Consider the following 17,572-nt stretch of genomic DNA (forward strand, 5'->3'; position numbering starts at 1 on the left):
TTTGTTATTATGAAGGGCATTATAGCAAGGGTGTACTGTAGTAGTAGTAGTAGTAGTAAATTAATTGGAAGTTATTTCAAGATATTGTACTATTATTGGCACTACGGATTTTAAATTAAGAGATAAACCAGGAATATACTAGGCTTATGTACATTGATAACTTTACTCCTGGTTTTAAATGGGTTAAATTTGAAGTGCAGATTAATAATAAATAGCTATACTGCAAATCATTACTCCCAACTTACCTGGAGCTAGTCCAGCAGTAGCAGGACTTCCCATGGAAGGGTGAGAGAACAAGGCTTGAGAGAAGGCAGACATACTTGACTGAGAAACATTATTCAGCCTGGAAGTTGATCCTCCTTTCGGAATAAACTCACTTGCAGTAGGATTTGGGGTCTGTTTAAAAATCAAATACAGTAAGTTAATGTTTATTTCAAGTGTGAAGATATAGACAATGCCTATTAAGCTCAAAAAACTTTCTCGGCAAGTATATCAGAGGGTATGGGATATTTTAAAGATTTGCATACAGCTTGTCTGAATAGATATATATAGAAAACTACATTGCATAAACAGATTTTAAAGTTACCTTTTACCTTACATCTTAAGTAGCGCTAGCCTTATGAACATCTGAGTTATACATTTATAGAACACCTTTGCAAAAGATTTGTCAAAATCTCTTCTATTTTAGTATTATGGACCTTTCGAGAACTGAGACCGACACACCACTGCACAGATTGGCACTACTCTGAAGTATTTTAGGGAACTAGACTGCTGAAAGTACCTCAGAACTGAGAAACAGTTTCAAATTTAAGTTGTAAAAACCACTTCTACTAAAGAAAGGTCATTTCTGTCTCTGTTTCAAACAGGTTTGTATGTTCCTTTTTTTGGGAAGTACAGCTTCCTTCTGTTTTAGGCCATTTCTATACTACCACTTATGTTGGCAAAACTTATATCGCTCAGAGGTGTGAAAAACACACTGCTGAGCAGCATAAGTTTTGCTGACATAAGTGGTAGTGTGCACAGCGCTATGGCAGCGGGAGAGCTTTTCCCACCAACATAGCTACCGCCTCTCATTGGGGGTGGTTTAATTATGTCAACAAGAAAGCTCTCTCCGGTCGGTACAGAGCAGCTACACAAGAGATCTTACAGCAGCAGCTGTAAGGTCTCCAGTGTAGACGTAGCCTAAGTTATTTACTCCATTGACATAGCACCTTTAACAAACTGCTAGTTGCTACACCACAGACAATATGATTAGACAGGTAACAGTTGAACACCTTAAAATAAGTAAGGCATGTGAACACTTCGTCTGTAAAACAATTAAAATTACTGGTTTTGAACTTGCATTTTAAAAAATTAGGTTTTTCATAGGAGAAGAAATATAAACTGTTTCTAGATGGGCATAAAGTACACTACAGGATATCCATCTAAAATAAACTTAAGTGGACAGAAAACATGTGAAGTTGAGAGTAGGAAATAAAAATTAAAATGAACAAAATTCTACAAGTGGAGGTGTATAACCTGAAGATCATTAAGTGTTAGTTGGCAAATTTAAGTATACGTTCTCAGATTCAAAGGGAACTGCTACAATTGCCTGAATAAAGGAGGTAAAAAGTGAAAATCAGAAAGAATAAGTTAGCAGCAGGCTGTTGACAAGATAATGGTTGACAAAAAACAAAACCAAAAAACCCACACCCTCACAGCAATTAAAAGAGGTATAGACACTACTTTAGGTAGTTGAAATAAAAAATTATGAGTTTTAAAATTTAGATCAGTTAAGTTACTAAGTTGTACACTTTTCCACAAAAGTGAAAAAAAAAGTCAAAGAAATTAAGTTCTTCATTTCACACACATTACAGGAAAGACATGACAACAAAGATTGACTCTGAAGAAAATTATTTGAAAACATTGTTTTAAATACTTTTGGTACTAAAAATAAATTAAAAAAAGAAATGCGCCTCCAATTAGACACTTCAGCCAAACACTATGGAATATAATATTTGAAACTTCTAGAAAGGAAGTTAAATCTGGAAATTGCAATAAGGTAGATGATGCTCAAAAATTTAAAATCATTCCTACATTCCAGCCCTATGATGAAGATAATTCTTACCAAAAAAATAATCTGATTGTTTTAGGTAGGAGTCAATTTGTGCATGTGTGTGAATATTAAATTTGAAGCACAGTCAATAGAGAACTGTCCTATTTTAGTTACAGCCAAAAGTGCAGACAGGAGAATTAAAATACCTGGACTCATAAGGGTATAAAGGTTAGCATCGTAGATGAACAAGGATTTGCAAAGTCTGGGTAAGGAAAAAAAATCAAAATCTAAACCAAGAAAGGAAAATAAAATGAAAGTTAATTATAACTTGTAATTTTAAATGCATTTAAAAACCACAAAGGGAAAGTTCTAGACAGACACCTGAACATTTTAGGTAGAGGAATAACTGTAGAATGAAATATGCTCTTGAACAGCCTGAAGTAAGATCAGGCAAACATGCATGTGGTCAGTTAGTGAGAAAGTGAAGAGAGGATGCACTGGGGGAAAAATAGTTTTCAAATACAATACTACTACTGTAAATTCATCAAGCAACATCATTCAAAAAGTGTTTAAAAAACGGTGAAAAGCTTGTAGAATCAAATTAAATTGCATCTCAAAGAATGACAGTCCATAAAAAATAGTTTCTTACAGTTACAAGTAGACCATGAACCCTTCATATCTACAATATTGTGGAGAAAAATCTACAATGTCAAAACATTTTATGAAATTAAAACACCTATACTTCAGTGAACGAACAAACAAACCAAAAATGCATCCAAGAAACGCTGATCAGCAAAAATTCCCTCCTGCCTCCTAAAAAGTGGGCAACTTCCAAAACCACACAATTGATTAATACTTAACTTCCTCAGCTCAAGTGGAAGTCCATTCCATTGTCTATAAATTCATACCATTATAAATTCCTAAATATATTCCACAAATTTAGGTACCCAAGTTCTGGTCTGTAGAATAGCAACCAGTAGGTTCAAACATTTTAAAATGAAATTCTACTCCAAATGTTCCCACTTGTCACTCTGTACTTCGGTTTATCCAAATTAGGTGGCTACACCTGGATGCTATACTCCATATATGATCTAAATAGAACTTTATAATGAAACTGCAAAAAATACCCTTGATAAGACATTATATCTCTTGATGAATAGCAATATCCTATTGGCCTTTTTAGTCTCATACACACCCCCACCCACCCACCCACTTCTATGCTGGTCAAGGAAGAGATTTGAGGATTTAAACCGCTTCCAGTTTCTAACCCACTTGGCTCCATACACATTGATCAAAAAAAAAGTAGGTTATAAACCATTATAATCCGAATTTGAACAGTAAAACATTCTATGCAGTCACAAACAAGCAATATTTTCTAATTTAATGTAACATCATGATCAGAAAATCTGACATTTAGTTCCCAAAGCAAGCTTAACTGCCATGTTACACATGTTTACAAAAGCTTTTAAGAACAGATGAATTTTCTGAATGTGTAAGCTCACAGCTATAGTGCCACATTATATTAGATTCAGAGTAACAGCCGTGTTAGTCTGTATCCGCAAAAAGATTTGTTAGTCTCTAAGGTGCCACAAGTACTCCTGTTCTTCTTTTTACATTATATTAGAGTGATTTTTCTGCATCTTGAGTTCCTTGTTACATGTGCATTTTTAATTTGTAATCACTTGAAATCAATGAAATTTGATTTCATTTTCTGGCTTTCTAGATATATGACCACATGTTTAAAATAGGCAGCCACAGTATGTACAATGTGCACATTCAAAATAGCCAAAGAAGTGACATATCACTGTTAATTGTCTATAATTGCTATTCATTTCAGTGTTCTTTTCCAAACTTCACAAAATGCATTCAAGCCCAACTACCAGGTATATGCCAATTTTGAATCCAAGATTAAGAAATCAGTTATTAATGCTCTAAATAAGTACCCAAAAGAAGGTTCTTATACCTGAAAAAACATCCTTGTCAAACTCTGGCAACACAAAACACCAAATGAAATTTTAAGCAACTTTTGACTAAATTTGGGTCAATGATAAGCCCAAGTCAAGCAGCCCAAAAGGGGCTTTAAATAGTCAGAAGGACAAGTAGTGCATCATTACAGTTTTATGGGGATTAGTTTAACCCACTATACTGAAATAAGAATGATTCCACTCTGAAGGAACACTTCACCCTTGATTACATGCGGAAATTGCACTGGTTTAATTTAAGGTGTGATTTTTAGAACTATTTAAACTGCTGAAAGGCTGAGAACATTTATTTTGGTTTAAGACAGGCTTGTTGCACTTTAGTTTAAGTCTTTTCCTAATTGAAAGTGAGGGGAGAGTTTATTTCTTAGACACAAAGAAAATTTACTTCATTCCAATCTGTTACACTTATGATACTCCACTGAAAGCAGTGCCCTTTTTTTGTGGTGATGTACAAAAATACAAAGGACCCAGTTTGACCCTCTGAATCCTGGTCGAGGGTGCAGGATTGGCAATTCAATGTATTTAACATGAAGATTTCTGACACACAATACAGAAAGTCTCAGTCATTTTTACAGTTTTCTAAGTGGAACTTTACGAAGCTTTCTGACAGAAGTTTGACTGAATAACATCCTTTAGATCGTGAGTAACCAACATGTATTTGAACCAACATGTTCAGAAAGAAAAAAGTATTTCCTAACCACATTTCTGAGATACTTTTTTTTTTTAAATTTTAATAGGTTCTGAATTTCCTATAAGAGCTGTGTAAGCAGAGTCACACAGAGCTCATGTTCAACTGCTTACCCACCACCACCACATTAAGAAACCTGCTGGGAGAAGGGGGAGCATTTTACTGCTGGCTTCTCTCTTGCAAGTTTAAAGTTTTTAAATTTAGAAATAGTAGCGTAAGGAATTTTACCAGCATCTAAAAACCTAGGTTTTTTGATAATCATTAAAAAACAAACAAAACAAAACCTATAATCAGAAGAGAGGACAACGTTGTAAAGAGGAAGATCATTAAAGATGCTATCTTGCATCCACAAGATTAAGGCAACAGGGGTCCTGTGGCACCTTTAAGACTAAACAGAAGTATTGGGAGCATAAACTTTCGTGGATAAGAACCTCACTTCTTCAGATGCAAGTAATGGAAATCTCCAGAGGCAGGTATAAATCAGTATGGAGATAACTAGGTTAGTTCAATCAGGGAGGGTGAGGTGCTCTGCTAGCAGTTGAAGTGTGAACACCAAGGGAGGAGAAACTGCTTCTGTAGTTGGATAGCCATTCACAGTCTTTGTTTAATCCTGATCTGATGGTGTCAAATTTGTAAATGAACTGGAGCTCAGCAGTTTCTCTTTGGAGTCTGGTCCTGAAGTTTAAGATTACGGCAGTGGTTTGCAAAGCATAATATTTCAGTATCTCTGCCTCAGATTAAACAAACTCAAAAATTGGGGCTAAAATTGCTAGTCAATAATCCGAGTAAGAGTAACCTAAAAGCAAGAAAAAGCAGTGTGACAATGGCAATTTCCTACAGATCCTTGGGAGACCTTACTGAATTAAGTTCAAGAATATTTGGGGTCCATTGTTTTAAATGAAAGGTTTATGTAGGATTGTATTCTACTTCCAGGGGGAGGGCTACCACAGCTCCTCCAGGAACTAAAAACAGTGGGTGCTGATTAAGGCAAACCAGTCAGGTTATAGCCCCGCCTCAGAGAGGTATCACCTCCTGGGGCAGCTCACATATATTAGGTCAAAGTGGATTCTCCACTAACCAACAGACAAAGACAGGACCTTTGGATACCATAGCTTGATTTTAAACTAACCCAGGGCCTTCTTTCTGATCCAGCAAACAGATAGGACCTGCTGTCTAAGAAGGAGTCACAATCCTTGTGAAAAAGGGTTGGAAGGACTGACACCTACCAGACTCTTGTGCTTGAGTTGGGGGTAAGCTTTTTAGCATGTGTGTAGCTTCTTTTCTTGTATTTAGTATATTTTCTCTCTTATGCTTTCACCTTAAGAATAAATGTGCTTGCTTCAGAGATTCCAAGGCCAGAAGGAAACACTGTGATCATCTAGTCTGTCCTCCTGTATAGTACAGGCCATAGGACTACCCCAGAATAATTCCTAGAGTATCTTCTAGAAAAGCATCCAATCTTCATTTAAAAATTACCAGTGATGGAGAAGCCACCATGACACTGGATAAACTGTTCCAGCAGTTAAATACTCTCACCGTTAAAAATGTATGCCTGCTTCTAGTCTGAATTTGTCTAGCTTCAACTTCCAGCCATTGGATTCTGTTATACCTTTCTCTGCTAGACTGAAGAGCCCATAATTAAATATTTGTTTTCCATGTAGATATAGACTGTAAATCAAGTCATCCCTTAACCTTCTCTTTGTTAAATTAAAGAGATTGAGCTCTTTCAGTCTATCATTATAAGGCATGTTTTCTAATCCTTTACTCATTATTGTGACTCTTCTCTGAACTCCCTCCAATTTCTCAACATCCTTCTTCAATTGTGAGCACCAGAACTGGACACAGTACTAAACCAGCAGTTGCACCAGTGCTGAAAAAGAGGTAAAACAACATCTCTTCTCCTACTCAAGATTCCACTGTTTATATCATAGGATCACATTAGCTCTTTTGGTCACAGAGTCACATTAAACTCATTTTCAGCTGCTTATCCACCTCCACCACCAAATCTTTTTCAGAATCATAGAATCATAGAATATCGGGGTTGGAAGGGACCTCAGGAGGTCATCTAGTCCAACCCCCTGCTCAAAGCAGGACCAATTCCCAACTAAATCATCCCAGCCAGGGCTTTGTCAAGCCGGGCCTTAAAAACCTCCAAGGAAGGAGATTCCACCACCTCCCTAGGTAACGCATTCCAGTGCTAATGAGTCACTATTTCCTAGGATGTAGTCCCCCACTTCATAAGCAGGGCCTATATTCTTTGTTCCCAGATGTATACTTTTACATTTAGCTGTATTAAAACACATATTTGCTTATGCCCAGCTTACCAAGCAATCCAGATCGCTCTGAAACAGTGACCTCTCTTCTCATTATTTACCGCTCCCCCAATTTTTGTGTAATCAGCAAATGTTATCAGTGATTATTTTGTGTTGTTTTCTTCCAGTCATTGATAAAAGTATAAATAGCGTATGGCCAAGAACCAATCCCTGAAAAGATCCTCTGGTCAGGAGGGAAACAGAAGTGAGTCTCTGCACAAGAGAGGAGATGGCTGAGGAGCCAGGAGCCTACAGTGGATGCCCTTAATGGACCAGGGAGGAAGGAGAAGCAGGGGTAGAGGGCATACAATTGCAGTTGCCCTGAACCATGACAGGAAGGTAGAAGAAAAAAAATTCACAAAGCCATTTACTGAACATATTTGGAGAACTTAACAGACTCAGACTTTAAGGCCTGAAGGGACCATCATGATCATCTACAGTGGATGTTGCTGCTCAAATAGTATGGATAAAGTAATGGAACAGTGTGACTTAAAAAAAACCCTGAAGTTCTGAAATTTCACTCAAGCACCCAAAGCCAGCCAACACCACCATTTATTTACAATCAATAGAATAAGGGCCACATTTTCAACTGGTGTAAATCAGCATAGCCCCACTGACTTAAACAATTAGTTATTAAATCATACAACAAGCCATATGCCACACACAATTTCTGAAGGATTTTCAATTAGCAAATTTTCTACAGATTGCATTATGTGAAAACAGTGCTATTGACTACGCTACAAACAGTAAAAGAACAGCATCCAAAAATAAAACCTGCTGATCAATAAGTAGGTCAACTACCAACAACCATCATTCTCTTCCCTCTTCTTCTTACTTTAGATGTGTCACAATTTCAGTTCCCCTCTTCCAAAGTATATTTAAGATATTGCCAACCTTATTTTAAATCTGCTGAAGAGAATAATCTAGGTACTATCTGAATGCACCGATCATTTCTGCATTAAGTATTCTTGCCAATACTGTTCCAGAATAAGCTGATTTCACCAAAAACAATTACCTCCAGATTGTTTACATCTGGGCTGAATCATAAAAGCAACAGAAGGTACAACATCAGTGAGCTTGGTAATTAGGTTCTGCAAGACTCAGGGACTGTCTACATGAACATTGTGGCAAGCTGGGATGTGAATCTACCCCATGCTAGTTTGCTGCAGACTAACTGTCCATGTGGACCTCGCTGACATGCATTAACAGTTAATTAATGAGCTTGGATCCAGTCCTCTTCAAAATGGGACTCGATCAAAGCGTATTAATGAACTGTAAATGCACATCAGCAGGGTTCACGCGGCCAGCTAATCTGCAGCCAGCTAGTGTGGTGTAGAGTCACACCCCGGTTTGATCTACCCTGGCTTGCTATAAATTAAATATTTGTGCAGACAAGCCCTTACAGTAGTTAACACTGATCTCTGACTTCAGATAAGTCTATTCTGCCATAGGCACCAACTCTGTGGGTGCTCCAGCCCCGGAGCACCCACAGGGAAAAATTAGACAGCCAAGCTCCCCTCCCCACCTCACCTCACCTCCTCTCCTGAGCACACTGTGTCCCCGCTTCTCCCTCTAGCTCCGAGCGCTTGCCGCTGCAAACAGCAGGGCAGGAGGGGGCAGGGCGGAGGCGGGGCGAGCACCCACCGGCAACAACAGAAGTTGATGCCTATGTACTCTACAATCTACTTTGGAAAGGTCTCACGACCACTCAAGAAGTACCACATATATTTGTGCTTTACTGTTCTACAGCATGAAATGTAGATGTGCAAGGTATGTCAGAATACATAAAAAAGGTACCAACCCAGAACAGTTTAAAATCTAAATTTAGTTATAAGGCAATTAGGGAAGATGAAAGAGCACAGGAATAGGACAAGGAGAGAAGAGGTTAACAGCAACACAATCATATCATTTTCTTTTATGTTGGGTCACAGAAGAGAGACTTTTGAGAAGAAATTTTAATGAGAAGTGGGTAGTAGATTGGCAGACCAAACATAGGAAGAGCATTCTAGGAGAAGACTGAATCATAAAAAAAAGGCATGGAGTGAGACAAAAGAGCAGGGCATTAAGACCATCACTGATAGAGCAGCAGGGTTGCAATGTTTATACATGAATGTTAGGGAATTGTATAGATTAAAGGATTACTGCAATTACAACTACCAATCCTGGTACATATCTACCTTCTTGTAAAGCACTTTCAGATCTACTGCTAAAAAGCACTACATAGGAGTGAGGTGTTGTTATTCTTAATCAGTAATGAACTACCAGAGCACTGACAAAAAGATTACTGAATTCATCCTCAATGTACTTGTAATGTAGGGAAGTACCCTGTTTTATAGATGCTGGCTGAGGCATAGAGAAATTAAGTGACTTGTCCAAGGTCACATTGGAAATGGGTGACAGAGCAGAAAACTGAATCCAGAGCTCCTGCGTTCCAGGCCAATGTCTTATCCTCAAGACCATTCTTCTCATACTGTCCATCCCCCTGCTAGTGCAGAATAGTTCCCAACAGTGTATTTTCTAATGCTTTATTCTGACTAGTTGTAAAACAGTTCAGGCAATAAATGAGGTTTTTGTGTGTGCCAGATTTTCTATGACAAAGGCCAGTTTCAAAAATCTAAAGTGGGGACACAGAAACCATGTTCAACAGAAACTTAACTGAATGTCAAATTTACACGTATGTAGTCGTTAATGAACAATATTGTAGATTTTCCCCCAGCAGACTGATAAATATAGCATAAATATAGCATGGTGGGATGTGAACATGACTTCTTTCTTCACCAAGAAGTCAGTTACAGCCTAGTGCACCAGGCCAGAATGGAGACAACAACATTTAATTTAAATCAAATCTATTGTAGCAGGTAATAAAAAAAACTACATTGTTCAAAAGGAATACTTTGACAAATTTGTTTCCTGTATGCATAGTAAAAAACAGCAGCTGTAGAAATATTGTTTGTGCCTCTAAATGGCTGTGGCTGGTGTACTGCATGGCTATATTAACTCCATGCACAACTATCAGATGGAAGCAGAAATAGATTCCATTTACTTCTGAAGTATGCAGTCGAATGTACTTACCATGTTAAAAACCTGAAGTAAAGCCTTTTTGTTCTTTTTAATTATTATTATTATTATTACTACCCACCATCTCTAAATTCACACTGATTTGTTCTGACATCCCAAATTGAACAAACCTTTAAGGTCACTGTTCGGAAAGAACGCCATTACACTGTATCCATGCTATTTGGGGCAGTTATCTCCCTTTATGGCACACTTTTCAAAATGGTTTTTATACTCCAAGTAATCTTTAAAAACAGGCAGGTGTGCCCAATAATGAACCTCACTTACCCAAGTCCCTAGGCAACTGCTTGCTATTCCATTTGAGTTTTTTGATAACTATGACATCTGAGAATTGTGCATTCTGGAATGTCAAAGCAGCCAGCCTCAGACTGGAGGTTGCTAGGGATGTTAAAAACAAACCTCTCCCCACCACCCATTTGTGCAGAATGCCCGCTTAGGTTGTTTAATAAAAAACAATCAAACACATCTCTCCTAAATTAATGAACTCTACCCATTTCTTCTGCAGCTCACCCTTACAATGAATTATAGTATTGCTCCTCCAAAAAAGAGTTACAGGTATGTTGAGCTATACGTTTAAACTGAATCTTTTCTTACCATTTTACACAGTATTTCATATTACTGCATGCGTGTTGTATGATCATGTAATAATACACCCTAACTTTCTGCATACACACAAGGGACAGAACTGAAGTAGCCATGGATGTTTTGTAACTGAGGGTAGAATTTAGTCCTGCAGAAGGAATTTAGTAACCTTTTGAAGCATAAAATTGAATAGAATCCAACTCACTCTGTCCACAATGGTGTTGACTGTGCAATGCTTACAGGTGTAAGAAGTAGCATAAGTTTACTGCCACTAATATAAAATTGATTGGACCCTTGTGTATTCATGACCATATTAGATAGTTTCTGTCCTCTTTCATCAGCTGCTCTTCTGACCATAGCAACATATTAAAGATAGCACTTATGTTGCACCTTTCAAATAAATGTAATCCTATTTACACAATCTGAATCAGGTATTTCAAAGGCTGTACATTCAAATAAGTATGTGAACTTTCAGAATACCAAAATGAAAAGTTATAAACCTATTCGAATGTTGAGCTGGAATCCTGGTTTGATATTAGTTATTGATCTTCAACAGCTAAGAAAAACCAGCAAATAAAACCCTATGTCCATCTGAATGTACAAGTCATCGTAACAGTATTTTTGTTTATACATTCTATTTTCATAAATTATATTAGCAATTATGACTCATAGACTCATAGACTTTAAGGTCAGAAGGGACCATTATGATCATCTAGTCTGACCCCCTGCATGCTGCAGGCCATAAAACCGTCCCTACCCCTTCCCTGGACTCTGCTGTTGAAGTCCCCAATCCTGTTTTAGGTGACTTCAATCGGCAGAGACCCTCCTGCTAGAGATCCCTGCCCCATGCTGCGGAGGAAGGCGAAAAACCTCCAGAGGCTCGGCCAATCTGCCCTGGAGGAAAATTCCTTCCCGACCCCAAAAATGGCGATCAGTCAGACCCCGAGCATATAGGCAAGAGTCACCAGCCTGACCCCTGTCAGCCTTGAGACAGAGTTCTGACTTGAGACAGAGTTCTTCCTGGGAGTTAACAGGCTAAGATAAGAACTTCAGCTTCAGCATAGGCTTTCAACATCTCCAGTAGCCATTAAATGCTCTCCCTAGTCACTACTGTTTAATCATCAATCATCATCATCATCCTACACTATATTCAGACCAGAAAAGCTATTTCTAAACTACACATCTTCAAAATGTTGCTAAAGCACCAACTTATTGTGGATTATGGACATGCTAAATTAGGACACAGTCAACTTGAAATCTCAGTTTCAACGTGTTAATTTAAAGGTAATTTCAGGTACCAAACTTGCCCAATTACTACTGCCTATTAACAGTTTCTATTTTTTAAGAATAATTTTCTCTTCCCCTCTTGTGTGAAAACAGAAAGAAGTTTAATATCTGTACTTTCAGAGTTACCTCCACAAAAACTCACTAGAGCTTCAACATAAATAAGGAACAATCTTGTTTTAGAATTCAACCAAAGCTGAAATTCAGCTTCTCAATCTCCACCTAGGAGGCTCTACACAATTTTGCTCTCACTACAGTCTCTGCTCATCTTCCCATTTTCCTCTTTCCTTCCCTATGCTTTTCACCATATAACTCCTTTTGTCTCATCTTCCTGCTCTGATTCATGTATTCTGCCCTCTACACCTGGAATAGTCTTCCCTTCCTCATCCACGAAGTCTCTCTTGCTCTCTCAAATCCCATGTTTTCAAGCAAGAATGCACCCTGTAGAATATACAGCCTCACGTCTTATGTGGCACATTAATGAACTGTTGCATTGGCCCTGGCTATGTGCAGTAAGGAACTTGGATATATGGGATACTGTTCCTCTGCCCTCCCAAGCCCCTTGCTGCAGTCCCATCCCATTGCCAATTTAAACTCAAAGACTTGGGGGCACCAGTAGGATCAGAGAGCCTCACTCCTTTACAATTCAGGAGTGAAAAACTTAGAAGAGAAGGGTGGCAGGAAGGAGGCCTGAATATTTAGGGTTCTAGTCCACCCCCTCCCCCATAGGATTTCTAGCTTTCTTACTCTAGAGCTGAGCAAATGGACCAGATGAAAGTCCTAAACTAAATTACAATGGAAAAGGAGCAGAGGTGGCAACTGCAGGAGCAGGAGGGAGAAAGAGCAGGAAACGCTTTCCTTGCCTTTCCCTGTTGAGTTTGGAGACTGGAATTCTGCCATTCCCCCTCTTCCTCTCACCTAGCAGGTGGCCTCTAGTGAATTATGTGAGGTTTGTAAAAAGCAACAAGAGAGTCCTGTGACACCTTTAAGGCTAACAGATGTATTGGAGCATAAGCTTTCGTGGGTGAATGCCCACTTCGTCAGCTTATGCTCCAATAGATCTGTTAGTCTTAAAGGTGCCACAGGAGACTGTTGCTTTTTACAGATCCAAACTAATACGGTTACCCCTCTGATATGTGAGGTTTGCGCCCTTACCAGTCACAAAACAGAATGATATATTGAATAAAAGCCTGAGAGCTTCAGAGTTCTAATTCCAGCTCTACCACTGATTCACTGCATGTTTTAAGCAAGTCACTTAACCTTTATCTTTCTAACTCAAATAGGAAAATACCACCTCAACACCACTGTGAGGTGGAAGACTGTTCTCAGAGCAAACATTAATCGTAAGTGTTAAGGAAGTTCTAAGCAATAAGAAGTACAACTATGGTTACCACCTCTGAAATACAAAAAAACGGCCCCGCTCCCCCACAGCCACAAGGCAACTCAGTAACACTCGCCCCTTCAACATCAACTTATAGTATCTAGCAAGAAAACACACAGATAAGATTGATATAATTTTCTTACTTAAACTGTGGAAGTGGGAACACTGCAGCATCTTTAGCTGGACACAGAAACTTTTAACATTAGATATTCTAGTGTATTGTGATGATAATGCAAATCTTTAGTCCCACATAAAAAAAACCTGTCAGATTAAATTATTTTTCTGGCAATTGGCAAATCCATAAAAAACCAGCCAGGCTGGTCGAATACCGACCAGGTGGCAACTCTAGTTGCAACACAATAGTTAAGGTTAATATGACCATTCCATTCGAAGTACCTCTTTTCAGTTATAACATCATCAAGTTTATACAAGTCTTTAGTTCAAATGCCCATTGGAATGAATTCTTTCCAGAAAAGAATAACCATAACTGTCAACATTGTGCAGTCTCTCCTCTCTTAAAAACGGAGTTGATGGTAATTCGGGTGGGGCAAGATTATTAATACGATGTTGAATTTGACAATTTAAATGCACAAGACAGGCAGGAAATTTAGAAGGTTCAAATAGCAAAGTTAAATTGTTAAGTTTTCTGATTTTTGTGCATTTAACTTTTCTACTTTAATATTGTATGCTTTTTTGCATTGAATATTAGATGTTTGCGATGGATATATCTAAACTTTTTCCATCAGAAATGTACCTCACGCAGGAATGTAAAGTATGGTGTCTTATTTTTAATCGGTTAGAAAGAATGCAAGTCTGTTATCTCCTCCACAAATTAGAACAGTAAACAAACAAAAAACAAAAACAAAAAACCCTCTGAATGAGAGTGGGGACAAATAATAAAATGCCAGAGAGCACTTGTCCTGGAGGTTACTACACTTATTTTATTGTTTAAGTTTCTGGCCCAATTTCAACCCCTGCTTTGCGTAACTGCTTTTAACATTTAAAAAAAAAAATGTAAAATAGAGCATCCGATACACTGAAAAGTGACTAGTAAAAAGTAATTTTACCTGAAAATTGTTTTCTGTGACTCTGTTCCACCAAACCATATTGATGGGTACTCCTGTTTTACACCTGTCAGCCAGACAGCCAATAGCGTTCTTTGATTTTCGTGCCTTTGATCCCACCGGAACTATCCTCTCCTCCAGCATCCCCAGTCGATACTTCCTTGGCTACGAAAAAGAAGGAGAGAAACCAGGCCACTCCTAACATCCCTCAGTCTAGAACTAAGCTAAAATAGGTAGAACATCTCTGGATTGGTGGAATAGGAAACAATTTGCAAGTAAAATTTCTCTGAGACTGTTTCCCTTCAATCCCGACTACGAGGCTCTAACTAACAATGCCTTGGAAAGGAAAACAAAACAACTAAGGCAGAGGTAGAGTATCTGTAGGCAAACTGTTGCAACAGAAGTCAGCCACTGAAGTCTGTGCATACAGTTTGGTGAATTTCATAAAAATGAAAAATTGTGTTTTGCAAAACTCTTCCATTGACACTTCCCTATTTTTATCCAACAAAGCAGACACTGTTGTGACAGAACAAGTGTAGAGGTTTTACAGAGAGACCCATGGTACCTTCCAACCTATATTCCTCTCTAGCACATACCTTCAACCACATCATGATACTGAACTCTGACACTTTCCTTGGGAAGGGTCAAAGGCTTCCATCAATCAACAGGAAATCAGCTTTATGAAAAAACATTCAAAGGCAAACCAAATATTTAAGTTTAAGGCTGCCACAGCTTTTTCTTGAAAAGCATGGGGTCTTAAAGGAAATTTCAAAACATAAGATAGTTTTGAAGCCATTTACAACAGAACTCATGGAACTATACAAAAGGTCTTCCATCTGTCCAAATTAATATTCAGAAGACTAATTCCAACTATCTTCCTAGATGAAGACAGACATGAAATACAATAATGGAAGAGTACGTGAAATGGACTCCAGTCACTCAAGAAAGCAAACCACACTTTTTAAAAAAAGCAAACATGCAAAAGGTGGTTGTGACTCAATAATAGAGACAACCCTAGTGCCCTGATCATGGAAAACCGGTAGATGGACTTTAAAGCATTTAATTTAATTTTTATGAAAAGAGCATTGGAAACTGAAGTCCTTTACTCAAAACAGGCAACGCACAAGGGCACTGCAAACTTCCCCATGAGGTTATACCAATGTATCCTAACCTAGAGAGCAAATACCAGCAGGGACAGTTCAGAGTTATTTAGAGCATGGCTTCTTTACTGCTGCTACAATCAACTGGGGACTAAATTTCCACACACGAGTATGGGCTTTAATGCGGCTGCTTGGCCACTAGGATCTGGATTGAGACCAATTACTTAAATCTTACACTGGTCACTGAACAGTTCTAAAACAGCTTTCAGAAGACTTCCAGTTTGGGTAGGCTATTGCCTGAATGTGAAGAATGTTAGAAGTCTAGGATTTTGATAAGAACCTGCTGTAAACTTCCAAAATGATCAAAGAATGTTCTGCTACGGTAAAATCCTCATGACAATGAAAGGGAGGGAAAGAGCAGCTAAGCTTTTTTTTTTTTTTTTTTTTTTTTTTTTTTTTTAAAAAGAGTATTTTGCCCATATAGAATGAAGGATGTAAACTTTTCAGTAGTCTCCTCTCTAAAGCAGGCTTGTAGCAAGAGTCATTCTGCACTGAAATACCCAAATAGTTCTGAATACTGGTTACACAGAAATATGAAACAGTCTAGAATCAGACCAGCATGTCTGTTCTACATGGTCCCATGTAATAACTCCACAGATAGGAGATACTGCATGGATATGGATCAACTCTCCTGGGTTCCTGTTGTTACTTCCTTCTATATTTGTAATATGAACTCTTAAAACCCATGGCGAAAGTTTATCCTTATTTATAAAAAGTCTTCCTTTTGGGGTATCTACTGAACTAGGTATCAACTGGCAAATGTACGAAGGTTTTACTGCAATCATGTATAGAGCAAGATAAAAAACTAAAAACTTACTCACCTTCATACAGAAACCTACTTAACTAGTCTCTCTAGGAAATTGAATGGCTTGTAACTGGACATGCATGGTAAAGATCGTTCCTTGCTAGACAAAATGAGAACTTCATTGGAGGAGATTCCCCCCATTCATGCAAAGCCACCAACACTGTAAGGTGAGTCTAACCAGACTTTCACAGAAGGCTGCAAAAGTAGCCTCTGTTTATGGGGGTTCACCTGACAACCTATGAGTCACACTAGCCAGTCTAAACTCCTACAGAACTCAATTAGCTTTTTGCTTGAATACTCAATTCCAGGATTTGGCCTCCTCACATTCATGACTCTGGCTTCTGAGAAAAATAGTTCAAGTTAACTAATAGTAGAAGATGAAGGATCCCAACTTTGACCTTTAAGTTATAAAGGTATAATGCTGCTTAAAGATCAAGTAATTTGAATCCTTGATGTACAAAAGGAGAGTAAGTGGCTTCTGCAATGTCTCTAGATGGTAATATATAAATTGTGTGATGACAGGACAAACACAGTCTCCCCAACATTTTGAGTACGAGTTCATTACAGTAAAGCGAATGATCAGTTGCCCATTTGGAAGACTGGGAAGAGCAACATGTCTGAATTTCTGGAAAGGTATACTCAATACATTTTATATGTGGGGTCTTTTGGGTGAGGCAAAAATTCTTCTCTGCATCAATGTTGAAATTTTACTGTATTTTTCATGATGGGTGTGTCTCAATGACCTTGACCAAACTAGCACCTTGCCCTTCACTGCTATATCAAGTACTATGCCCCAACCATCCACTCTCCTCACTGTTGAAGTTCACGTATGTTAACATAAAGCTTATGGATCCTTCAGAATGAAAGGTGATCTATAAATATAAATATTTTGAAAAGGAAAACTAAAACGAGAGAAACTGAGCCAAGCAGTTAAACCAGAGGGAGGCTGTTTCCTTTACAACTAGATTCAGATTCCAGAGCAGTACAGTGAAACTGAATTCAGGCTTTATGAGGGGTCACAACCAAAAACAACACACACAATGGCCAATTGTATGCAATACAGAACCCAGTCTGGACTGATCAGATACTTTTAAATTCATAGCCTTCCTAACAAGACTCAGGAATTAAAAGACATCTGCATGTAATATATCTTAGATCTGACACTAGAGGTAAGTTTTTCAAAAGCGCCTAAGTGACTTAACAG

The 17,572-nt window shown here is 38.2% G+C and overlaps 1 protein-coding gene across 4 annotated transcripts in view; it reads right to left on the reverse strand.

Annotated features, from left to right (window-relative positions):
* Positions 1–17,572, reverse strand: part of PAN3 (poly(A) specific ribonuclease subunit PAN3) — a 121,571-nt gene that overhangs the window by 52,917 nt on the left and 51,082 nt on the right. For 3 of the 4 annotated variants that reach the window (XM_054015383.1, XM_054015381.1, XM_054015379.1), the window contains exons 5-6: positions 14,407–14,568; positions 246–396 (exon numbers count right to left, since the gene is read on the reverse strand). In XM_054015383.1, coding sequence (XP_053871358.1) covers positions 246–396; positions 14,407–14,568 — 313 coding nt within the window. The remainder of the gene's footprint in view (positions 1–245; positions 397–14,406; positions 14,569–17,572) is intronic. The other variant, XM_054015382.1, reaches the window with a different exon arrangement.

Source organism: Malaclemys terrapin, chromosome 1 (genome assembly GCF_027887155.1).
Source record: "Malaclemys terrapin pileata isolate rMalTer1 chromosome 1, rMalTer1.hap1, whole genome shotgun sequence".
Taxonomy (NCBI): Eukaryota; Metazoa; Chordata; order Testudines; family Emydidae; genus Malaclemys; species Malaclemys terrapin.